At 42.6% G+C, this 27,158-nt stretch overlaps 1 protein-coding gene across 1 annotated transcript in view; it reads left to right on the top strand.

Moving 5' to 3' along the window:
• Window positions 1-7,184: 7,184 nt before the first annotated feature.
• Window positions 7,185-27,158, top strand: part of LOC135207878 (cytochrome c oxidase subunit 6A2, mitochondrial-like) — a 70,223-nt gene continuing 50,249 nt past the window's right edge. Inside the window, exon 1 of the mRNA XM_064239775.1 lies at window positions 7,185-7,346. Within this exon, the coding sequence (XP_064095845.1) occupies window positions 7,256-7,346 (91 nt within the window). The 5' untranslated portion in view covers window positions 7,185-7,255. The remainder of the gene's footprint in view (window positions 7,347-27,158) is intronic.

The following is a 27,158-nucleotide window of genomic DNA, read 5'->3' as shown; positions in this document are numbered from 1 at the left end:
AACCTTTTCGCCAGTGCGTACAATTCAAATTGAATATATGATTCACTTAAACTAGACACAGGCGCAATACGTACTAATTTAGGATATAAAAAAAGCTGGTGTGTTCTAATAATGCATTGGAAAGGAATATCATTGAATCTAGTTTTATAAAAGAAGGTTACAACAATAATATGAACATCAGTCAAGGAATGTATAAACTTGATCCTTTAATATCAAAAGAAATTTGTAAACTGTTTAAATTTTAAGGTAGGCTGTAGAGATATATGAAAAATAGGATTATTATATTCGTAAACACAATAAAGGGGGCAGTAGTGGAATAAATGAGATGTTCAACCCCGCCTCCCTGACACCTGTCAGGTGTGGACTTTGTACCCTAATGCGGTAGTATCCCTTGAGAATTTATTGTAAATTTTTGCCAAATGATTTTTGAAAGCCACTCCTACCTTGACACCTGCCTGTGGGTGGATCTGCAGTCTCAAACGGTTGTGTGTATGTTCGTCAGTACTGTCTTTGTAGTATATATACTCGTGAATTCTAATACTATGTATCAATCCTTTGTCAATGGTTTGAAAATAAAGCCGAAACCGGTCAGGACCTACACCCTGTCTCTTATTTTTCACCTGTGGATATGTGTGATAAACGAATCACGTGCTAAAGTTATTATAATCATATATATATATATATATATATATATATATATATATATATATGTTCAAGATTTCAGCCAAAACCAAGAAAGAAAACAGTCGTTAACCCAAATTTAAGGTATCTATATGAGTTGCCCCTTTGACTTTGGAGGAATCCATTCTCATTTTTCTTTTGAAAAGCTATCCTCTTCTCCCATTGGTTGTTGGAATTATCCCCTACAGGCACAGTAGGAGGAGCTATCCAGGAGAAAGCTTTAAAAGGCCTTGAATCCAGGAGAGAAGCCATTACGGGCTGCTCTAGGAGCAAGAGCCCGTGCCAGCGCAAAGCTGGCTTAATCTTCAACAACAACGGAGAGAAGCCTCAGAAGACGTCGAGACCTCGGCGAGGTCAAACCACTGGCCCCTTACCAGACGCCGCTGCCCCTCCCCCCCTCCTGGGCCTGGCTTTCCCATGCTTTGGGAAGCCCAAGTATATTTTTTAAAGTTCATAGTGCCGAGACTTAGAGAAGAAGACAACCAGCATCATCACTAAAGGTACTGTAAGGGAAATTCCATTTCAACCAGGGAATTGTTTTATCTTTGTCTGTATTTCATTTCATTTTCCAAGGCAACTTGTGCAGTGTTTCATTCCCCTTCGCCATCTGGGCTCAATTCTGTAATTACTCCCCTGTGATACTAGTAACATTCCCCTAGTGAATTTAAGCCACGAAATAGTTTCTGCTGTGCAAATTTCCCAGTCATTTCATTTCCCCTTGAGTGGCCTTTTGACTGATTGACAACAGTGAGTAAAGTTTGCCCTCGTGTGCCCCCCTGCCTTATGCCTATGCCCCTCTACTTGCAGACAAACGCTGTGCCCTGGCTGTGGTAGGACTTGGAATTCCTTCAAGATTGCAATTTTGCTCCGTTGAGCAAATTTTCCTAAATGTGGCTGAACTGCTCCCCCCACGTGTTCGGATGGACTGAAAGAAGTTCACCTGCCTTGTGTTCCTGGACCTCTGTAAATTTATGTAAATACAGTGCTTTTAAAACTTGAGTCCAGCTTTATGTAAATTCCTCCCTCTTCAGTAAACCTGGCCTTATGCCTAAGAAGTTTAGTTTTTCAACCTTTTTTTTCTTTGTTCAAACCCCTCGTCCTCTAGTCAAGACCTAAATCTTCAATGTAAGTGTATTTTCTGGGAGGAGACGAGGTGGAATTTTGAATAAAATATATATATATATATAATATACTATATATATATATAGATATATATATATATAGATGTATATATGATAGTATATATATATATATATAATATATATCTATATATATATTATATTATATTATAACTATATATATATATATATATTATATATATATATATCTAATAACTTATAGTATATATTATATAATTTTAATTTTTTTAAATTCCATATTATAATTATTTTAGCTATTGTAAATATTTTCAAATGAGTCTGTGTAATTTTTTATACTTCGTATTGTTTTACAGCCGATCGATGATGAGACATGAAGTTGTAAAAATCAGGCCAAATACAGTTTACTGTCTTATTCGTGATATCCCCTGAAAACTCCAAGGTTCCGTAATTTATTTTCTTTTTAATTGTCTCCATGTCACCGAGCTCCCTCAAAACACCACCCACTTTTTCAAATATTATTGCTTTTTATGACTGTTTTACCTAAAGTCTTCATTATTTCACGTTTTATATCGTCATGCTATCAGAGGTATCATTTACTTCCTCATACCAGCGTATCAACCATTCCTGTTTTTCCTGTTAGGAATGTTTGATGTTTGGTTTTTCTTTCATTACATCCTTTCAGCTTCTCGTCTTGCAAGCACTTTCTAATTGCTTCGTGATTAGTAATAAGAACTGCAAGATTACCCTGATTCGTTTTCTTTTATCATTCGATCCATAAAATATTAAACATGAAATGAATGTACAATTTATCTGCTGCTGACGATCAAACTGGGCTGATGCCAGATCGCCTGTTTGTTTCGAAGTCGTGTTTTACACCGAACGAATCATTTTCTTGTGACCATATTCTACAGCTAGAATAGGTATCTTTATATAAAGAAATTAATCGCCTTTAGAATATTACCTACAAAGCTTTGTGCCCTTACGCTCATTTTATGCCATCATAAATTTCCTATGGGACCATTTATACCACCGACGGTTCTACTTATATATGTACTGTTAAGCTGCTCACACACACACACACACACACAACTTACTACCCTAGGGAAGCTAGTGCCGTCAGTGGACCTCATGCGATGTACTGCAGGCATTGCTTAAGGTTCTTTGCAGCGTGCCTTCGGGCCCTAGCTGCAACCACTTCCGTTCCTTTTACTGTACCTCCTTTCATATTCTCTTTCTTCATCATACTTTCCACCCTCTTCTAACACTTGATTTATAGTGCAACTGCGAGGTTTTCCTCCTTTACACTTTTCAAACCTTTTACTGTCGATTTCCATTTCAGCGCTGAATGACTTTTGGCCTAAATTCTATATTCAGCTCAATTCAATTTATTAAAACTTACTCCACACAACGTCTTCCATCACTAAATCACACATTGCTCTTACCCTACCAGTTTCTCATTCTTTAGGATTTCTTTCTCATGCACCACCGTATGTAACATTGCAACTGCAATAACCATAACTCCATCTCAACTTCTGGAGTTCTCCAAACTCTGGGATTCGCTTGTAACTTACAAAGCCTGGGATCCAAATACATGAGAATATGATGAAATTCTGCCGTCGGTAGCAGGATTCAAACCTGCATCCGGAGTGTCAGAAAGACGTATCATTGCCGACCCGACCCTCTCGCAAAGACAAGTGTATTATTTTACTTTGTTTGATATCATGTACAGCCCTCCACAGGGATAATTCCCTGTCTGGCGGGCCCTTGTACGTTTTCAAAATAAGGTGCTTCTTATATCTTATAATTGTCTTTTAGTGTTTTCTCGTCAGTATCATAGTTCCTGCAGAAAATGAGTCTTTAGTTCGTTTCAAAAATTTTTTTCTCTTCTTTTATGATCTTCACTTCATGCGGTATTTTGTTGTATAGTATTGGTCCACAATGTACAAGTGCGCTCTCACCTGATTTACAATTTGTTCTAGGTTCAAATAGCCTATACGCTTCACTTGCATGTCTGATTACAGTATTCATTTCAGGTCTAAAGAAGCTTAAGCAGTTTCTCGGGTATGTTGGTTGGCCATATTTTAGTACGATCTAGACTAAGAAGTATTTTATATTCTATTCTTGCTTTTACTGGGAGCCGGACCGGGTGTTGCTCAATTAGTGCTGGGGTTATTCTATCACGGGAACGTAGTCCTTATTTTAATCTGGCGGCTCTATTTTGTACTCCTTGCAATTTTCTTACCATAGAGTATAGAGTAAAAATAACTATACTCTCTCTCTCTCTCTCTCTCTCTCTCTCTCCCCTCCTCCTCTCTCTCATCTCTCCGTCTCTCTCTCTCTCTCTCTCCTCTCTCTCTCTTCTCTCTCTCTCCTCTCTATATAGATATATATATATATATATATATATATATATATATATATATATATATATATATATACACCATACTAATTTTAGAGAATAGTGTTCGTAATGTGTAAGTTTCACGAAGATAGGGATGATGGAATTCAAAGGTGACATTCCAAAAAGAGTAGCTAGGCTTGCTTTTAAGAGTTGTTGCTGAAAACTCTCTTTATATCAAGAAACTGTCGCCTTCCTTAAACAGTCGAACTACTGCCGTACGTTTACACGTTGCCGAACTGACCTGCCCAACTCTCTCTCTCTCTCTCAAATCTATACAGTTCCTAGGCATTCTTATTAACAGTAAGGGTCGGCTCTCTCTCTCTCTCTCTCTCTCTCGGTATTCTCCTCCCTCTTCCTTCTCGTCTCTCTCTCTCGTCTCTTCTTCTCTACTCTTCTCTCTCTCCTCCCTCTCTCTATATATATATATAATATATATATATATATATATATATATATATATATATGTGTGTGTGTGTGTGTAGAGCACTTTATCTATGTTTCATGAACAGTGCACAGTTGTTTAATCTTACTTTTAGTTTAAGAGCGACTGTTATCGATGTACCCTAATATTTTACCAACATAGCTATTTCAGCAAGTTTTCCAGGTTATACAAATTGTCTTTATAAAGTCCTGGTAATGGGAATGGAGTGCCCGTAATTATGACTGACTCTGTATGTTGTATGTAAATGGTGTAATTGATGGTTGCGTACTGAACTGCATTAAGGTCATGTGTGGATGAATGGATAGTGCTTTGGGTTCAGTGCCCAACACCACTGCCCAGAATGCCAGCAGTTTTCAGTCTATTTAATTTATTAGACTCAAATATTGCATTGTGGGTAAAGACTTAGAAATATAGAGTACTCCACACGTAAGAACGCCTTACAGATAATAACAATTTTATTGTTATGGTCAGCAATGAAACGAAGCTCTTAATATGAATAATTTCAGTAGTAGAATTCTCAGTGTTCAGTAATTCTAATCTGAAGTAATACAATATGATATTTCATTACACAATTTGTATTTGGGTCTGCAGAAACAAAATAATTCTTTATCTGTACAGTATGAGTTTTCAGCATTCGCTTTGAACTCGTCAACCGATGAGTTTGTGTGGTGTAGTAGTCGATTAATATTCTCCATGATCTTCATTATCACAATACTATTGAGACTGGTTAGATGAAAAATGCAACCAATTGTAGTACCTTCACAAAATGGAGGGTTTCCACGAGTAAATAAGGTTTCAAACAACCTTCTTGTAGCTAGAGGAATTTGATAAGTAGGCCACTAAGGGATAGTATATCTGGGATATAAAACCGGTATACCTTGGGAATGTTTCTATCTTTTGTAAAAAGAAGTTAGAATGGCTGGACAGCAAGATAGAAAAGTTCCAGAATATAAATGAGATGAAATGAAAGAATCCAAATGTGACTCTGGGGAAAAAATCATACTGTTGCACTAAAAAGAAAGGGACAAGTTTGAATTGTTGGGGTGGGGACCGGTTTGCACATCCAATCCTATACAGTGAAATTATGAATGCTGGCTCTACGGTTTAGATTATGATGTATAATTTCAACCTGATTCTACACCTGGCTCCTTTTTTATTTTCTTTTGCGGTCCCATTCACCGGAGACGCTCTGTGAGACCCGCGAATTCAATTTTCCTATTCACAGTGGTTCAGAGACATTCTGAGCGTCAAAATCCCATTCCCTACTAGTACTATATTGTCATAACACCCAGAAAACGAGGAATTCTTCTGTTATTTACTGAAAATCTTGATATTTCCAAGTGGGAGCTTATTTTACAGTCTTGGGTTACAATTCTGAAGGCTCTGCAACCTACATTCGAAGTGCATCTTGGGTCCTTTGTCTTCTGCACCCCATCCTTTGGGTTTTTTTATGTGCAGCTAGTCTATCAAATATTTTAGCCAACCAGTCTTGACAACTTGATGAGTCAAAACATATTTGAAACATTATTCTAGTCTTAGTAGGAACCCAATGAAAGTAAAAGAATGCGAGGGTAATCCTATACAGAGATGCAACACCCTTTATTAATCTTGCCGCTTCTTAAGTTGTATATTATATTATGATATACTGTAGTCCTTCAGCACTTCCGTGTCACGGACCTTTGGGTCATACTCATATTTTAGTGATGTGCTCTGGGTAACTGGGTTGCCGAGAAATTAACTGGAAATAGCCCGCGACAATTCTAAAGGTTGTGCAGTAGTACTTGAATTCACCTATGTTAAGCCAGACCGCACATCTAGCAAATAAAATTAGCAGATTGAAAACAAGCAAACAACGAAAGTAGCTGTCCAAGAAGCAACTCAAACTTCACTTTCAGTGTGTTATGCTTTTCAATATTGGATAACAAGATTTGTTGTATGTTAAACATCTTCGGTTAAGTAACTATTACAAATCGGAGTTACTTTAATCCTTCCTTGTCCCTATATGGCTGTGAACATATATATCTATATATATGGCTGTGAAGTTTGATGAACGTTTCACAATACAGTATGGAGGTTGTATTACACTCTTACATAGTAAGAGTAACGGCATCTGTCATTTAATAGCAATACCCATCTGGTCTAGATAGTGTTTTAACTGTCCATTTTGCAATCGTTCATCTGAATATATATGAAGTCACATATGCGTATCTGCATTTGTTCCTTAAAGAAACTAATGCATTAATAATAGAGAAATATTTGAAATGTAATGTAAGAATTCCAAAAACGTTTAGTATAAGGAAATCGTCGGCACCAATGCAAGTCCCACCGTGAATTAGCAGAGCTTTTGAAGAAAAAGAAATCGTGAAACGTCCTTGAAAGATTCATTACTCCACTTTATACGGTTAGTGCAGGATTTAATAGCAAAAATAATGCATATGATTAAAACTCTCATCATTTGTTTATGAGTGTGAAAGATTTTAAACTATACACGTCATTTTCTAACCTTAAAAATCTGTTGTGAATGTCTAATACCTTTCTATATGCTGAGAACGCAGACGGCTCAAGTTCTAATTCTACGACAGACGACTACGCAATCGCTCAGTCAAAGGACGACAACTTTCCTCTCCCAAAATGGCTGCCTCTCTTACCCACCTTTCACGAAGGGCTTTCCAGACAGCGATCATCAACGCGTCGGCCAAAGCGGAAGCGCACGGCCATGGAGGTAAAATCATAAATATTTTTTATATAAGTTTTACGAAATTAAAGGTCTATTTTTATCGTGGGAATTAGGGTACGGGTTCCGAGATCGTACCCGAAGGAGGCCGGTTGGATTGTTTTGGTTTTGAGGCCGCCTGTCCTTTGGGTCCATAGATTGAGTATACAGGCCTAAGGCTAGAATTTTGGTTTTAAAGAATGATTTGCCTTTTATTTTTATATTCTAGAATAAAGCCATAGGAATTAGGATGAGGCTGAAGCTAAGGCTAGGCTAGACTACGCCAGACTATGCCAGCCCAAAGAATAGGTTAAAGTACGCCAGGCCTAAGGAGAGGCTAAACTACGCCATGCCCAAGGAGCAGCTAAACAGTGCCAGGCCCAAGGATAAGCTAGACTACAGCCTAAGGAGAGGCTAAGCCACACCAGCCCTAAGCAGAGGCTAAACTCTGCCAGACTTAAGGCTAGGTTAGCTCTCCGTCTTTGATAATGTAGCCTAAGCCGCCTCTTTCAGTGGTTCTCAACAGTTGTTTCAAGCCGCACTAGTGTACCCTGAAAGGTTCTCAGGTGCACCTCAAATTTTTTTTAAATTTAAGATTAATTTATGAATTCTATTTATAGGGTAAAATATCACAGCAGGCCAAGCAGGCCACCTACAATCAACGCTAGCCACCCTCCGAAAAAGTACATTATAACGCGTCCTGACACCGGAGATGGGCATCAGTCGCGACTTCTTCCTTCTGTGGTGGAAAACTGAGCTAAAGAATACCTCTACTCTCCTTTCCGAAGTAAGTATTTTCTCCAAAGTTAGAAATTAAGGCCAAATTTTTAAGATTTAAACAGAGGGTACTGAAAAGGGTGGCTACGGCAGTGGAAATCTCACCAAAACGCTTTAGAAATTTTTACTTAGGGTAGAATATCACGACAGGCCAACCCTCATCACGGTGGACGGGTCTTATTCACTCTATGTTTAATTGGTGAAACATGAATACAATTGCAACTCTAAGCATACCATTTAAAAGACTGAAGTTTCGTCAACATATTGTGATATATGAAAGCCCCATACGAACTAAAATAAGCATGTGACGCTCTTTGTAAAATATGTTTTGTTCATGAAACTTACCTGTCAGATATATATATAACTATTTTCTGAAGTCCGACAGAATTTTAAAAACTTCCGACACACGCAGTGGTCGGCCAGGTGGTTAGTACCCATTCCCGCCGCTGGGAGGCGGGTATCAGGAACCATTCCCATTTTCTATTCATAATTTTTCTGTCGCTGGTGCTGAAAACACCTGTTTTCAGTACCTCCGTCTTAGGATTTTGGAAACTTCATTGCCCTAAGTATCCTAATTGTCTTTTGATTTATTTACTTGGATTTGTGGCTAGGCATACGCTATCTTAAATTGATTTGAATTTGATTCATTTTTGCATAAAATATCTGAATCTAGTTAGGCTAGTTTCAGACGGGGTTGTCTGCAAAGATAGGGTGTGGCTACCGAAAGCTTCGGTAGATCCGCACTTGGTATGTACGAGGGGTATGGGTCTTCCTTCTTTGTTGAGATTTTGTCATGTAAGGAGTGTGAGACTTTGTCTATTCCGTAAGGAAGGACGTATGATTCGTATAGTACGCAATTAATCAGTAAACATGTCTAATTCGTAAGGAAGACGTATGATTCGTATGTACGCAAATTAAAATCAGTAAACATGTCTAATTCCGTAAGGAAGACGTATGATTCGTATGTACGCAATTAATCAGTAACAAAAGAAAATCAGGGTAGTGAACCTGCTAACCTTCCTGTAGACTTTATTTTGCCTAACCCTGTAGTATGGCCTACGGGCTATGAATATGTCTACGAGAGGTGCTCGCTCTCCTTCATTGCTGGAAAGTGCTACTTCTGTAATTGTTACTCCTAACCCTGCAGTGTTGCCTTCGGGCCCTAAGCAGTGTCTGTAGAGGGAATTGCCCTTTCTCTGATACTCTTTCGATTCGTATCTTAGAATCGAAAGTGCTTGCTTTAGAGAGTAAAAGTGAAGTGCAGAAGTGCAGTGAATCCCCTTGTGTAGTGGAGGGTTGCGTCAGATCGGCCTCGTTTCGCCTCTAGGCCGGGACCTCTGCTTGACTCCCAGGACCCGGGGAGGGAGCATGTCGAAAGCCTAAGGAGGGTTACAAGGAACCCCCACCGATCTGGCGTGCCTTCGGCAGTTTCTGATGAAAATCCCCAGACTGCCAAAGTGCGTTGCGCGTGCACGAATCCTGAAAGATTGCTTCTCGTCCTCCGAAGCGTCCTCCCCATGCAGGGGTTGGAGCTTTCGGAAGGACTCGCGCCCTCTAAATAGAAGCTTTATAGAAGACGGCTTCACGTTCATCCTCTCTCTCTCTCTCGTTATGCGTTTCAGTGAGAAGTAAGAAGGCGAACGTCGCCTGAACCTGTGCCGTCTTTCCACCGAGAATACGTAAGAGAAGTCATAGTAGCAGGAAGCTTTTGAGAGCGGACGCCCGGGACGCTCGGATGGCTCCCAGGCGCGCGCGGGTGCACGCCCAAGTGCGCTGCCAGTGGACGCCAAGTGCTCGCCAGTGGACGCCAAGTGCGCGCCAGTTGGAACGGTGCGCGCCATTGGACGCCGAGCGCGCTCCAGTGGACGCCGAGCGCGCTCCAGTGGACGCGAGCGTGCACAGCGCACGCCAGGTGTGTCGCCTGGCTGAACGTTTCTGTTGAACTCTTCAAGCTCTTGTTTCAGATATGGGCCTAAAGAATGTTTATCTCTACCTCCGGTGATACCTTCTACCTCACCTGCAAAGAATGTGAAGTAGGCAGTGCTTCGGAGGAAGTTTAAAGTGAACAGACAACTTCTTCTTCGAAACCCAGCAAGACATCGGGTTTCGTGAATTCAAGAGGTCTCTGTCAATTAATATTGCTTTTCGCATAGGTGGATGGAGTTAAGGAAAGCTCAAGGGAAGATCTCGTTTGCTCTACCGCAACCTTTGCCATTCTGCCAATAAATTTAAGTTGCCACTACCGCAGTCAAGACTTTGCGATAAGGCAGTTACGGGTTATGTAAGGCTCGATGTCCTGCACGTCAGGACTCTCGGCAACGTTCAGTGGGATTCTTGCAAAGGCACTCATCAAAAGGACGCTCTTCAGGAAAGCGCAAGACAGGACTTCCTTTGCCATACTGCCAATAAATTTTAAGCTTTAGCAGGCAATAGTTGTGATACGGGAGAGGAAGCTGGTTGGAGAGTTTCTTCCTCTTCCCAGGATAATTTTGCAAGCTTTTTAGCCCATCTGAAAGGGTTTTTCAGATGATAGATTTTGTTAGTTTCTAGTCGGGACTACGCTGCCGAATTGAACATCGTCGTTCTACCTGCCGTAAGCCCAGTCTCTTAACAGGATTCTTGCCCCTTCCTCGTTTGAGACGGGAATCGAAAAAAAATTAAATGCTTGACTCCCTGGATTACGTTTTGTCAATTCAGTGACTTTCCCCCATTGACAATATACTTTCGTTTTGTCAAGTAAGTGGGTATCCCCTCATTGACAAAATATCTCTTTGTCCCGTAAATGGGTTAGTTCTCATTGACAAACATCTCATTAACTTGATATTGCGTAAGCGAATAAGCTCTTTTTGACAAGATTCGGAAGAGCTCTCATTCGTCATTCGCAGACTCGTACAAGAAATAGACTTGTAGACTACGTCAAATGAACGCTTATGTCCAGTAACATAAGAAGCTTGAGCTGACTGCTTCGATTCTCTTAAGTTTTGTTCATGAAACTTGCCTGTCAGATATGTATGTAGCTGTATTTCCGAATTCAGCTATATATATGTCTGCCAGGTAAGTATGAACAAACTTTATTGTGATATAATTTCATATTTTGCCTTGCGTTATTTTACTTCTGGTTGGTCAAGTCATATACGCTTGCTGTAGTTACTCTTCGGATGGCAACCGAGAGGTCTATTGTCTATTTTAAGGACATTTAATCGTTACTACCCTGCAGCCTTCCAGGAGTTTCCGATTTATCTTTTACCGTTGTATGGTAGTGTTTCTGACGACACAAACGCATCTATATATTTAGCGTTTTCTGTTTCGCTTAAATATACCAGCTTGAGAGTCTTTCTGCTCAAAAAATAAACGGACCCCACCTATTTCTTCGTAGAATAGGGTAGCTGGCAACCCAGACATAAAGTTAAGAGACGACGTTCGTAAGCTGCTGGCTGCTGCTGTCACGCTGTGTCTGTCCTCCAGTCCAACCGAGCCAGTAACAGATCGGGCGCTGTCATGCGCGGTATTTTGTTACGTCTCTCTCTCCTGCGGGATTGACTGACTAACCGTATCTCTGTGCTGGCGGTTACGTCTCTCCTGCGGAGATTGACTGACTAACTGTATCTCTGCCCTACAATCACGGACTTTAGCCTAAGATTGAGGGGATTTCTTACGTGAATGAATAAACGTTGCATTTCGTTTTGCCTTACTATGTTCAACAGAGTTATCTCTTAATCCTTTCGGTGCTCGTTACCGCACGGTATAGAACTACGAGTCTACCGCAACATTGCACTTTTATATGCTCTCCTGCTTAGGCAAAGCGCAGCCTTATTAGGGAAGTAAGCATACTCGGGGAGGGAATGGATGAGCTTGCTGGGTGGGACCATTTCCTTCCTGAAGAAGTTTGTTTCCCCGAATAGACTGCAATTCAGACCACAGTTTTCTCCTACCGGGAAACTGAAATATTATTCAAGATCTAGGATGATTCTGAACATCTCTCAGTGCGTTTATCACCTGAGGTGATAGAAAGAAGGTGCCGGACATCTGGATATTTGGGGTTTCAGATGTCTTGGATCTTAATCTGAAAGAAGTAAAAGCGATTCGGTAGTCCCTCCAGTCCTCGTAACGAGTTTTGGGAACCAGTGGTCCAAGATCAACTCTGATATTCCACAGCTCTCTCATATCTTAAGAAGTTATCTTCTCGGTCCCTGTTCGAGTTTACGAGAAAGCCTATTATAACAACAGGCGTAGAATGTAACGATCCTCTAGAGGTTCGTTACAGGATTGCAAAAGTCCGTACGAATCGTCTAGATCGACGGCAGCAACTATTGACTTCCGAGTGGAATCTTTCTTTAGAAGTAAGTTGAGAGTTGTGGAGACTTTAGGGACGCCCTTTCATTCTTCTCTTCGATATGTTGAGGACGAAGAGGCTTCTTTCTTTCTGCTCCCTTATTCTCGATCCGGGATCGGTACCATTAAACGCCATCCTATGATATTGAACGGGGATGGATATTTAGTCTCTTTTCCCCTTTTTTCAATCTCTTAGGAAATGTAATTAAGAGGATTTATGACGTCCCAGGGAGCGACAATGATGCTGATCGCCCCATGTTGGCCTTCAGGATCCTGGGAATTCACAGAGGTCACATACTTCCTAGTTCACTTTCCAAGGACCTTTTCCAGAGAGTCGGTCTACTCTAACTCGAAAGGTACCGTATAACTACCTATATACATCTCCGCTCTGAGTCTGACTACGTTCAGGCTATCGAGATGTTGACAGGAATAAGATTACCGTCTTCCATTTCCGTCTGAATAATGGGATAAGCTGGTCAGTCACAACTATTAAAGAAGAAATACGCAAATATGTTGTTGACGGCCTTTGGGCTCAGAGATTTGCGTCTGTCAAACAACAAAGCCCTTCACGATCTTGAGTTTCTGTGGAATCTCGAACCTCGCTCATCATCTACTTTTTGTCTCACTGTTTTCTCGGAGTCAGACACTCGTGCGAGATCAGGCGACATATAGTAGCCCTGAGTTTCTTGTTGACGAAGTCGGTTGCATTTATACACCCCCGATGATCGTGTAACATGAGACCAGGTTGGACTGTCAGGCATTCTTCCTTCGGGACTGAATCGCCTTTTTGCTCCTCGCTCCTTTCTCCTGGCACAGAAGCTCGAGTCAGGAGTTGATTCGCTGACGACGTTGGGTTGCGTTGATACACCCCCAAGGTTTGCTTAGATTGAATCGCCCAGGCAGTCCAGACACTCATCCTTCAGCGAAGAATAGTGCCTTATGGTCTTCAGGGTACAGCCTTGCTGTCCTTGATTCGTCTGACTGGTCAACTGGTCGGTCACCTGACTTTAGTACAGACGGACTGACTGTGCATGTCCAGATCGAAGCTTTCAATATGGAACTTAGACGTAGTCTGAAGTTCTTGATGTCAAAGCATTCGAACCTCTCCTACCTGTTAACTTCTTGCATGTGATCAGGAAGGCCTTCTTCTAACCACCCTAGATACGACAACGAGGGTTAGTGAGATTTTAAGCCATCGTCACAAGTTTTGGCTTTAGAGAACACAAGGCGGTGTGCTCTCTAACCCTTTCCGTTGTGGCCTAAAGAATGGTAACCCTTTTGTCCTTGGGCCAGGAGCTTGGAAGCAAGGATGGCACAAGTTAGTGGCAGGAGCCAGAGAGAGTCCTGTGCCCTGTCGGGTCTCTCAAGTTTTTTATTCTACATAAAACTCAAGAAAGTCGAAGTCATTCGGGCAATCTGCAGTGTTCCGAAAAAGACCAAGACTTGCCCATATCGAAGAACAGCCTGGCTTTAGTGTTAAGGAGTTCTTTCAAAAATGCTCCTTCATTGTGTTTGCACAAAGATTTGAAATCTTTTTATCTGAATGCTCACGAGGTTGAGGGCGCGGCCTCTGGAAGCATTTGCAACAGAGCATGGCACTCAGCAACATCCTGAGTACCATGTTTTAGCGAAGCAACTCTGTGTTCACTTCACACTCCCTGCGAGATGTGAAGCATGGCATATGATATCTGCTGCTCGCTAGGGTGGCCATACGTTGTCTGCAGACACAATCTTGGGGGCAAGAAGTACCACTCATCCTATCCTGTAGAAAATGGTTAGGAAGAGCTCTTAATTTAGTTGTTGAGTCGCCGACAACGGCGACTTCTTAACTCTTAAGCCTTAGTTAACACACCTTAACTTTGGCTAGGTTGGTCAGGTGGTGATATATATTTATATATAATATATATTTATTTTACTTCTTAGCCCTCATGGTATGTCATATGGTCTAGTCACGTCGTGGGGTCTCGCCCCTGTTGACAGATCATCTGGAGTGCACCAGCTATATAGGTCTCTACCTCGCTGGCAACTCTAGTAGCACAAGCAGACTTACGTGGCAGTAACCACGAAGCCAGCTATGCTAACAGGTGGAACCAAGATGTAAATCATCTGCATGCATTTGTTTCCCAAAATCCTTCTATTCTGTCCCTTCCCACCTCCAAAGGTGGGATTTCAGCTATATATATATCTGACAGGTAAGTTTCATGAACAAAATGATATTGTTATGATACAATAAAGTTTGTTCATACTTACCTGGCAGATATATATAATCAAGTACCCACCCACCTCCCCTCAGGGGGACAGTGGAAATAAAAATTATGAATAGAAAATGGGAATGGTTCTGATACCCGCCTCCCAGCGGCGGGAATGGGTACTAACCACCTGGCCGACCACTGCGTGTGTCGGAAGTTTTTAAAATTCTGTCGGACTTCAGAAAATACAGCTATATATATCTGCCAGGTAAGTATGAACAAACTTTATTGTATCATAACAATATCATTTTCAAGGCAGTTTTGAAATCCAATATGGGGGCTACGTTTTGCATGGACGGTTCTCATCAGTGATGGCCACCATCTTTCCCCAGCCTTCCCAGCACTCATTTGAACAATGTTAGCGTATATATGTAACGTTTATTGATCTTACTCAAGATTGCAGTTATAATCAGCACAATAAAACAACATTCTGTTGCCTATATTAGTGAAAGTATGAAACTTGTTATTCCCGGGGTTATGGTTGGAACTGAATTCATTCTTACCTTGTAATCAGTGGTTTTATCCTTACTGCCATCACAACTGAAACTCCACAGTGCTTATTTGATTGTAATTATACACATTTTGGTCTTAATTCACTCCACAGTGCACTTGACCGTTCCAGCTGCCGCTAGTTACCTTCCTATTGTAAAGGACCGAGGGTTTGTATTCGTATCGGAACAATGATTTATTTAAATCCCTTGAAGATGGGAAACGGAAAGGATTAGCCTATTCCTCTAAGATAGGAAATAAGGATCCTGTTTAAAATATCAAAAGTCAAAAGCCTGCTGTCTTGGTGTCTGTAGTATCATTTTAAAAATGGAAATTGGACCAATATAGGGTAGAATATCACGACAGGCCAACCCTCATCACGGTGAACGGGTCTTATTCACTCGATATTTAATTGGTGAAACATGAATACAATTGCAACTCTAAGCATACCATTTAAAAGACTGAAGTTTCGTCAACATATTGTGATATATGAAAGCCCCATACGAACTAAAATAAGCATGTGAGCTCTTTGTTAAAATAGTTTTCAAGGCAGTTTTGAAATCCAATATGGCGGCTACGTTTTGCATGGACGGTTCTCATCAGTGACGGCCACCATCTTTCCCCAGCCTTCCCAGCACTCATTTGAACAATGTTAGCGTATGTATGTAACGTTTATTGATCTTACTCAAGATTGCAGTTGTAATCAGCACAATAAAACAACATTTTGTTGCCTATATTAGTGAAAGTATGAAACTTGTTATTCCCGGGGTTATGGTTGGAACTGAATTCATTCTTACCTTGTAGCCTAATCAGTGGTTTCATACATTCAACTTACCTGTCAGATATATACATAGCTATCGACTCCGTCGTCCCCGACAGAAATTCGAATTTCGCGGCACACGCTACAGGTAGGTCAGGTGATCTACCTGCCTGCCGCTGGGAGGCAGGACTAGGAACTATTCCCGTTTTCTAATCAGATTCTCTCTGTCGCTGGGAAGGTAAACATATGTTTGCTTTCCCTCCTGATTTGATTTTCGTGTTTCATCGCCATCGATCTTCTGGGCCGACTTTTACAGGGAAGTACTGGATCGCTGGTTTGGCATACGTTTTTAATAACTTTTTAATAACTTTTTAATAACTTTTAATGAATTAACTTCGAAGTTTTCGAAGAAAGAGTATGTGTAACTACCGAAGTGTTCGGTAGACAATTACATAGTTTGCAAGAAAGGGAAATATAATATTTATTCATTGATGAAGTGTAATAAATGTTAGAATTTGATTGAGGAAATAAGGTAACTTCCTATTTGAGGAAGTCAGAAAACATAGAACTAGATATGCTTTCTTTAGAAGCTTTAATAGCCCTCGTTCTGACAAGCAGTTAGAATATTAACAGTACTAGGTAGTGTTGTTCCTCATCACCTTCTTACTTCACAGAAACTACAAATTCATTTGCAATTGAAGATAAAGGAATGTAGCTCAAGATACGAGCTATTATAAGGTAAGAAGTGATTATAGTGTTCCCCATTGCATTAGAGGGTGCGTCTGATCGGCTCTGTCTCGCTCCCAGGCCTAGACCTCTTCCAAGCTCACAGGCCCAGAGGAGAAGGAATGTCGAAAGCCGTACGGAGGTTATGGAGAATCCCCACCGATCAGGCGTCCCCTCGGCAGGTTCTGTAGAACGTCCCAGACTGCCAGGGATAGCCATTGGAAAGGCATCCTAATTCAATGTGTTCCCCTTATTATTATCGTCTTAACGAATATGGAGAAGAAACATTCAACGGCGTAGGTTAAATGAAAATGCAAGATAATCTCTCTGGCTATCGGAACCTCAGAAGAGACGGAGAAAGGTTGCGGTAGAGGCATTGCCCTATCCGGGTTCGTCCCCCCGTACAGTTGGACGGGGGGGGCTCTATCCCATGGGGGTTTGAAATAGTTATTTCAATAAATTCCTCATCGGTACATGTATATGAAAATATATCTATTCTGAGAAGATCGAATTAGATATTAAAGGAATATTTGTTGATCGAATGAATATATGGATCTGTTTAGTGATTACACACATATATATAATTTTTAAGCTTTGCTTCAGCTCCTTGGGCATGAAGCTCCGGTAACGAGGCTCAATGCGCCTAAAGCGTTCTGAAACAAGGCGCAAGCGTCTGAAACGAGGCGCAAAAGCGTCTGAAACGAGGCGCAAAGCGCTGAAGCACGATGAACCAGGATCTTCATCGGAAATGGAAGTCCTTCTCATTCAGAAGAAAGGGAGGGCTATGTCGAAAATGGAAGTATTGTCGAATTCTAAGCAAGAACAAAGATACAAGAGATCGGAACCTTCCGCACACAAAACCTTCCGCACAAGCGGAACCTTCCAGAAGGCGGAAGATTCCAGATTCAAATAACCTTCCAGACGTACGGAACTTTCCAGGCGAGGATCGCCTTTCAGATGCTCGGAACTTTCCAACAAGAAAACGTTCCAAGGGCGATACGTCTTCTAGGATCCAGGAGTATTCTGATCACGATACTCCTCCCAGGCGCCAGGAGTATTCGGAACGCGATACTCCTGCCACGATACTCCTCCCAGGCGCCAGGAGTATTCGGAACAAGTGATACTCCTACCAGGCGCCAGGAGTATTCTAGGCAAGATACTCCTGCTTAGCGCCAGACACTTTCTCCTACAAGAAGAGCCTGACAACCGCCGAGAGTCCTCCAGACGAAGGTGAAAGACATTCAAGGCTTTTCCTGATAGGGACGGGAGTTGTCGCGCGAGGGGCGGCCGTTGCCCTTGTCAGGATCGTCTTATTGCAATAAAGGCTAGAGCAAGTTCGGTTTTTTCCAGGCAGGGACTCAAGATGTAGCACAGGCTGCCGTAGCCCTTGTCAGGTTAGAGTCGATACTGCGAATAGCCCTTCACCTTTCGAAAGGAAGCGCTCTCCTTCGGTTGCTCAATCTTGCCCCAAATTGAGGAATGGAGATAGAGCAGAATTGTGAGAATTAGTTCAGTATTAGTAAGAGGATATTAAAATCATCCTCCTTCCAAAATAGATTGCAACCAACCATTTACAGAAGAGGGGCAATCGTTTGGAAGTTGAAACAAGATTCGTACGAGCTCTCATTCATTGATTAGAGGCTCTTCCAGAAATAAGAAAGGCGTAAAATACGGACTTATCTCCAAGATAATAAAAGCTGGAGAGATCTCTTCGATCCTCGGTTGTCATTTGCAATATCTTTCGAACTAATACTCATTCGGGATTATTGACGAAATGAACGAAGAGAGTAAGATTTCTATTCTTTCTCTGCATGTCAGAAAGGAAAGAGTGTCGTAGAAGGCTTGCTGTATATGACTACTGAATGACAAGTCATAATACGCATACCATAGTTGCCTTCTGGTTCGCTACGGAATTGTCTATTTCCTTAAAGGATTTTACTAGTAAAGACTTCGCTTAAAAAGGTTTATTACGACAATACCTATTCAGCCTCGGTATTTAACAAAGGTTGTTTGCCTAAAATTTGCATTATTGAGAATTTTCTTAGACTCGAGAATAATTTTATTATATCCATTCATTGAAAGGAGTAACTGGCAACTCAGAATGAAGGCAGCCAGGCAGTGAACGACACGGCTGTAATTGGTGAAGCCAATCTAGTACCATCCTGGTTCTCGGTCGTGAACGGTTGGTTACATCTTTCTCTCCTAAAGGATCGAATGCTTCACCGTATATTCCCCATAAAATCAGGGATTTAACCACGAATTGAGGGAATTTTTTTTAGGCAAACATGAATAACATCGTATTCGTTTTGCCTAAGGATATCTCTCTGCCTCGGCGAGGAAAGAATGTAGTAGAAAATTCACCTTAAGATACAACGATACGCTTAAGCCTTATGCACACACCGTGGTTAATTACAGCGCTCCTACTATCCTTACAAGAGTTTCCTCCTAGATGAAATGCTGTTACCACAATGTGATAGGATTATAAGAATTTTAATTCGGCAGAGCACGATTTAACATTCATTGGAAAGAGTTGTCAGACCCTGCGGAAAATATTCACAGATATCTTCGCAAGGCAGAAGATGAACGACCTTCTTATAGATTGCTTCCTTTTCCTCGAAACAAGAGAGGTAGCAAGATACGCCATCTTTAAATTTTAAGAGGGGAATAAACTTTAGTTTTTTTTTTTCCCCTAGTTGTATACAGTAAGTCCTCGGGTTACGCTGGTCTCGACTTACGATGTTTCGTGGTTACGAACGCGCCCCCATAAAAATATAAAAAATAATATTTTGCGTCGTTCCGTCTTACGCGGTTTAGCGTCGTAAGCAACGTAAACAAACGCGAACTAGTTCCGGGCGCACGGCGGAAGAATACGCTTTGTGGGGGAGAGGACGGCGTCTTCGCTACGCTCAGTCCTCGCCATACGCCAGGTTTTGGTTGTTTACACTGCCTCTCTCTCCCTCGTGTTGTATCGTTTTTGTAACTTTTTGCTCTTTGTTATGGCTCCCAAGCGCAAGGCGGACTCTTCTGATGGTAGTGCATCGAAGAAAAGAAAATAAGGACATCACCATGGAATTAAAGTGGACATTATAAAGCGATCCGAGAAGGGAGAAACGGCAACAAACATTGGCCGCTCGCTGGCCTTAGCCGTTCGACCGTGCTACCATTACAAAGATAAAGAGCGCATCGTTGAACATGTGAAAGGATCTGCTCCTATGAAAGCGACAGTGATAACTAAGCAGCGTAGTGGTCTAATAATTGAAATGGAAAGTTATTGGTGCTTTGGTTGGAAGACCAAAATCAACGGCGTATCCCAGTCAGCCTTCATGGTGATTCAGGAGAAGGCGAAAGAATTGTTTGAAGCGTTGAAAAAGAAAAGGGGAGGGAAGTGAAAGTGAAGAGTTTGTGGCTAGTAGGGGTTGGTTTATGCGATTTAAGGCTCGGGCCAATACCATAACCTTAAATTGCAAGGTGAAGCTGCTAGTGGGGATGAGAAGCAGCGAGTGAATTTCCTAAAGCGTTGTCTGAGATAATTAAGGAGGGGGGTGGGGGGTTATTCTGCTCAGCAAGTGTTTAACGTAGACGAGACAGGTTTGTTTTGGAAGCGTATGCCTAACCGCACTTACCATCGCCAAGGAGGAGAAGTCAGCACCCGTCGGCATAAAGCCAGCAAGGAGAGGCTAACTTTACTTCTTGGGGGTAATGCTGCTGGCGACTTCAAACTGAAGCCTTGTTGGTGTATCAGGCTGAAAATCCAAGGGCACTCAAGGGCATTTGGAAGGGTCAACTCCAGTAATTTGGAAGTCCAACAAGAAGGCATGGGTGACACTTGCAGTGTTTGAGGACTGGTTCGTAAACCATTTTGTTCCAAGTGTGGAGCGGTATTGCGCCTCCAAGGGTATCCCCTTTAAGGTGTTGCTAGTGCTGGACAATGCCCCTGGACACCCTGCCCAGCTGGGAGACTTCAACCCTAATGTCAAGGTGGTTTACTTCCACCTAATACCACGGCCCTTTTACAGCCTATGGACCAAGGAGTGATTGCTTCGTTCAAGGCTACTACCTACGAAGGACAATTGCTATGGCTTTACAGGCAACTGAAACCAAGAAGGACTTGACTCTGAAGGACTTTTGGAAATCCTACAACATCCTTGATGCTGTAAAGAACATTGCTAATTCCTGGGAGGAGGTTAAGCAAACAAACATGAATGGTGTCTGGAAGAAAATTTGTCCTCAATTTGTGAATGATTTCCATGGGTTTGAGGACACAGTTCAGCTAGTTGTTCAAGAACGTTGTTTGCCCTGAGTAAGGAAATCAATTTGGAGATGGAGGTTTGATGATGTTACAGAGCTGCTGGAGTCTCATGGCGAGGAGTTATCTGCTGAGGACCTGATACAACTGGAGAAGCAGATAATAGAGGAAGAAGAAGAAGCACCCACCCAGAGCCTAAGGCTTTCACAAGGCAGGACTTGATAAGAGGTTTGCAGAGTTGCAGCAAGCTTTGTCAACTTTTGAGGCTCAGGATCCCAACTTGGACAGGGTTCACTAGGGTTTCCAGAGGCGTCATGGATTTGATGCAGTGTTACAAGGAGATCTTGGATGAAAAGAGGTCGCTCTCTGTTCAGACTAACCTGGAGCAGTATTTTAAGAAGGTAGAGAGGCCTGCAGGAGATCCTGTACCCTCTACCTAGCTGCCTCTTGTAATCCAGCACCTTCTGAATGTTTCTGCTAACCCAGACTCACCTGCCCCAGTACTCCAGCACCTTCTGTAGGTTCTGCCTCACCTGCCCCAACATCTCCACTAGTATGTTCTTCCTCACCTCAAGAATCACCTGCCTCAGCATCTCCAGTACTAGTATGTTCTGCCTCACCTCAAGAATCATCTGCCTCAGCATCTCCAGCAACTTCTGGAGGTTCTTTTTCTCTTCCTAAACCTAACCTCCCCCAGTCTCCAGCACCGCAGCTTCCTCTCCAGTGTGCAAGCCAATCAAACTAATAAAGGTAAGGAATTGTTCTCTCGTTGTTATTGATAGGTATTTACATTAAATCATGTGGTATTTTTCAATGTTCCGACTTACGCTGAAATTCGTGTTACGATGCATCGTAAGAACGGATCAACGCGTAACTCGAGGACCCCCTGTATATTCTTAACACATATTAAAATAAATGGGCATCTAAGGAAGAAGATGAATGCATCATTTTGGCAATAAAATTAAAGGTTGGATTCAACAGAAGTCACGTTCTTCTTTCAGCATGTGTCGGAAGTTTTTCTTAAGAGATTTGATCGGAATCTATTATAAAATATTGGACCTGAAAACCTATTCACTCTGAGTCTGTCTGCGTGCAGACTGACCAGAAGTAAATATGAATGAGAGGTATTTTCAAGGGAAGCTTGATAATTCCTTTAAATATGTGAAAGACATAGAGTTGCTGCAGATCGTGCTAGATAGAAAGGGGGAAACTGTCCTCTTCCGATACCTCTGTGAACTACATAAGGATTTTCTTCCCTTTCAGAGGAAGAATCACCTTGGTAATTTATGCTATCAATGAACCACAGTGAAAGATATATTCTGTCTAAGCAAAGAATATTAGAGATAGTAGAGAATTAAGATCTTCGGGATCTTATACAATACCTCTATACGATAAGATTAAGAGATCTTATACTTAGAATGGGATCCTAATTTGGGCCTCAGATTCCGTGGTCCGACAAGATGGAACTGCTCCTAATCAAATGTTTTTCTCTTGGTCCTAAACGATCAAGAGGACAAGTGAAATTTTGGGCTTTAGAATCTGGAATCAAATTCTATGACGACTCGGCAATGGGGTTCTGGCCAGCATAGTAGGTTTGGCAAGAGAACTAAAGCCTTTTATTCCTGGATCAACGCTGTTAGATAGAGGTTTCGTTGTCCGGGTAATGTAGTGACATTGTCATCTACAGAAGAAGAAAAGGTTTAAACGTTTACTGACAGAGTCTTTGGAACGCGAGAAGGGCTCAAACTACTTCCCAGAGGTCAGAGAGATACATTCAAGAGCTAGAAATCAACCAATTTCAGCTCAGAATCTCTTTAAAGTCCAAGCTCCTTCCCTTCCTTCGGGCAAGGATAGGGAAGCTTCTGCAACGAGAAAACTCATCAACATGTAGGAGGAGAACTCGTTAGCAACGGAAGCATGCAATAATGATCCTCCGTCGGAGGAAGACTTGTCTCTTGGAATTTTGAGATTTCCTATTGTCTTACGGGATGGAGCGGACTAAATTGTGATGAATGTGCAGGAGCAATTAGCGTCTTTGGTAGGAGTACTTTCTAAAGATCATACTCGTAAAAAAGGATGATAGACTTCTGATTAAGAGATCCAAATACCGATCTCCTGTCGGGCGCGACGAACCCTACAGGGGAGTTGTCACACAAGCGGCCATCTCTGGGGGAGCGATGCGTTAGGCAGGCGAGACGTGGGAAAGGAAGTAACTCCTGCCAAAGCGTCTGGCGCCAACTAGGAGCCAGGCGCCAAGTAGGCGCAAAGAGCCTGACTTTACTATAGATCGTTCTAGGCCAAGATCTTCATCCAAGCAACAAGAACCAACTGGAGAAGAGAGAACTCCTGATAGGAGTATAGCGCCCGCTAAGCGCAATATACTTGCCATTCGAAAGGCCATTCCATGAGCGATACTCCGACCAAGTCACAGGAGTATTCGGTAACTAGATGCGCCTTCCATAGGTCAGGAGTATTCGGGAAGAGATACTCCTGCCAGGCGCCTTGAGTACTCTGATCTCGATACTCCTCCCAGGAGCCAGGAGTATTCTAGACTTTTTACTCCTACCAGGCGCCAGGAGTATTCGAAGCCCCGATGTGCCTACCAAGCGCCGGGAGTATTCTGAGCTTAATATCCTAACAGACGCCAGGAGTATTCGGAACGCGATACTCCTGTCAAGCACAGGAGTATTCCGATGAGCACGATACTCCTCCCAGGCGCAGGAGTATTCGGGAAACGTGATACTCTACCAGGCGCCAGGAGTTATTCCGATTCACGATGCTCCTCCTAGGAAAAGCGATACTTCTGCCAGGCGCAGGAGTATTCCGAGCCACGATACTCCTCCCAGGCGCCAGGAGTATTCGGAGGAGCGATACTCTGCCAGGCCGCCAGGATTATTCAGAGGACGAGGGGAGTATTCCGACGATACTCCTCCCAGCAGCCAGGAGTATTCGGACGCGATACTTCCGCCAGGCGCCAGGAGTACTGAGCCTTAATACTCCTAACAGGCGCCAGGAGTATTCGAAGGCGCGATACTCCTGCCAGGCGCCAGGATATTCGGAAGAGCGGATACTTTCCTCCAGGCTCCATTGGGAGTATCAGAGGGACGAGGAAGTATTCAGATCGCGATACTCCTCCCAGGCGCCAGTGGACCTTCCTTCCCAAGGCCCAGGAGTATTCGAGCGCGATACTCTGCCAGGTGCCAGGAGTATTCGAAGCGCGATACTCCGCCAAGGGCCAGGAGATTCGAAGGCGATACTCCTGCCAGGCGCCAGGAGTATTCCTGATATACTCCTAACAGAGGCGGTACTCCGAGAGTATTTCGAAGCGTGTACTGCCAGCGCCAGATATTCGAAGCGCGATACTCCTGCCAGGCGCCAGGAGTATTCGAAGCGCGATACTCCTGCCAGGCGCCAGGAGTATGCTGAGCTTAATACTCCTAACATGGCGCCAGGAGTATTTGGAGCAAGATGCGCCTTCCAGACAGGCAGGAGTATTCGAAGAGTTTTACGACTGTCAGGCGCCAGGAGTATTCTAAACAGGATACTCCTCGCGCCAGCCAGGCGCAAGCCAGGCGTTAGGCTTCATCCAGATGAGATCCAGTTCAAAGAAAGTCTAGTCTTCTTTGAAACAATGGTAATCTCTAAAGCATTTCATAAGTGACTTGATGATACCTTCAAACAGCTGAGAAATTAAAAAGCTCCAAAGTGCGAGCTTTTGCAATTCTTGTTCTTTTCGTAACAATATGTCAGGAAGACATATTAGCTTTAACATATAGGAGATGCAATTATGGGTTGACTACTCATTACACGAAGGACTTCAAGTAACCTACGAGAGATTCTTCTCTCTTGGTTTATACGTATCAGCGGATACGTTGCTGGGATAAGTAGCCGACACTGATCCTTTAATAACGAGTTGAATTTATTTTAACTCAATGATTTTTATTGGAGGTTTGAAAGGAGTTTGGGGGATAACTCTCTTTCAATTTAGCGCGAACCCTCATGTTAGGAACAGGTGATCGGGATCGGTGTTGCGCTCCTTAAATAAGTGCGTGTTGTCATATAAGCGGATGTGCTCCCATTGACAAACGCCAGTTAGGATTCTGTCGAGTAAGTGGAAGAGACCCATCGACAGATCCACAAGAACTCTTGGCCACAGATAACTATCTCGCTAAGGCTCTTGATTATGAAGCAGACTCCTATGCAATAGCTAGGAAGTCAATCCTTCGTCTAGAAACACAGAGGAACTAAGGTCTATAAATACCTACAACATATGTTGTTTACCTGTCTAGTCAGTAACTAGCTGTCTCTTGCCCTCCACCAAAGGGTGTCAATCAGCTATGTATATATCTGACAGGTAAGTTGAATGTATGAAAATGATATTGTTATAATACAATAAAGTTTCATACATACTTACCTGGCAGATATATACAATTAATGACCCACCCAGCCTCCCCGCAGGAGACAGGTGGAAGAGAGAATCTGATTAGAAAACGGGAATAGTTCCTAGTCCTGCCTCCCAGCGGCAGGCAGGTAGATCACCTGACCTACCTGTAGCGTGTGCCGCGAAATTCGAATTTCTGTCGGGGACGACGGAGTCGATAGCTATGTATATATCTTGCCAGGTAAGTATGTATGAAACTTTATTGTATTATAACAATATCATTTTTATCCTTACTGCCATCACAACTGAAACTCCACAGTGCTTATTTGATTGTTATTATACACATTTTGGTCTCAGTTCACTCCACATTGCACTTTAAAACCCGTTGCTGTTTCTGGTTTCTAAGCGCGCGCGCCATAAACACAATTACGAACAGCAGACGACGACAGACGACGAAACTGCAAAGTTTTATTCCCTAAACTGTTTACTTTACTCGTTATTTAGTTTAAATTTACTTTGTTATTTAAAAATTTTGATTTAATTCATGTATATTATCCCTTTTTTGCAACCAAATTACCCCGAAAAATTACAGATATTTCTAAAGTAGATAAAATCAAATGTTTTGTTCATGAAACTTACCTGACAGATATATATATAGCTGTATTTTCTGAAGTCCGACAGAATTTAAAAATTCGCGGCACACGCAGTGGGCGGCCAGGTGGTAGTACCCATTCCCGCCGTGGGAGGAGGCGGATATCAGGAACTATTCCCATTTTCTATTCATATTTTTCTGTCGCCGGTCGGTAAACAACTGTTTACAGACCTCCGCCTAGGATTTTGAAAACTTCATTAGCCGCTTAAGTATCCTAATTATTCTTTCGATTATCTTGGATTTGTTGGGCTGGCATACGCTATCGTAAATTTTTTCATTGCATTTGATGTCTGAAGCTAGTTAGCCTAGTTTCAGACTTTGTTGTCTGCATGGTAAGGTGAGGCTACCGGAACTTTCGGTAGACTCACTTAGTAGATATGACGTTTTACATGTTTTCTTTGCATAAGTTCAATGTAATTAGTGTAATGTGTGACTGATTACGGAAGAAGCAGGTTTCATGTACGCATTTTAGAGCGTGTTAGAATCAGGAGTTTCCTCCACAGTAAACAGAAGTTAGAAATAATGAACCTTCTAACCTCCTGTAGTTTTATTTTTGCCTAAACCTGTGGTGTGGCTTACGGGCCTAGAAGAAGTGTCTGCTAGAGGATTACATCAAGTAACTCTTAGACTAAAGTGCTCGCTCTCCAATCAGTGTTGTGAAGTGTAGTGCCCCTTGTGTTGTGGAGGGGGCGTCAGATCGGGCCCATAATGCTCTAGGCCTGGACCTCTGTCGGACTCCCAGGACTCAGGGAGAGGGCATGTCGAAAGCCGCAAGAGGGTTACGGGGGCTCCCCACCGATCTGGCGTCCCTTCGGCAGAACCTGTTGACGCTTCCCAGGCTGCTAAAGATCGTGAACGTGCACGAATCTTGAAGGATTGCTTCCGTCCTCGAGGCGTCCTCCCCGCGCAAGGGTTGGAGCTCTCGGAAGGACTCGCGCCCTCTAAGAAGCTTTAGAGAAGAGGACGCTTCACTCCTCTCTCTCGTTAGGAGGGAACGTCAGATCGGCCCCATAACGCCTCTAGGCCTAGACCTCTGTCGGACTCCCAGGAAACCAGGGAGAGGGCATGTCAAAAGCCGAAGGAGGGTTACGGGTTTTTCATGCTGATCTGGCTTCCTTTCGGCAGGTCCTGTTGTCGCTTCCCAGGCTGCCGAAGATCGAGCACGTGCACGAATCTTGAAGGATTGCTTCTCGTCCTCCGAGGCGTCCT

Source organism: Macrobrachium nipponense, chromosome 34, assembly GCF_015104395.2.
Source record: "Macrobrachium nipponense isolate FS-2020 chromosome 34, ASM1510439v2, whole genome shotgun sequence".
NCBI lineage: Eukaryota > Metazoa > Arthropoda > Malacostraca > Decapoda > Palaemonidae > Macrobrachium > Macrobrachium nipponense.
The sequence above is the reverse complement of the archived record's forward strand: the minus strand, read 5'-3'. Positions and strand labels throughout refer to the sequence as shown.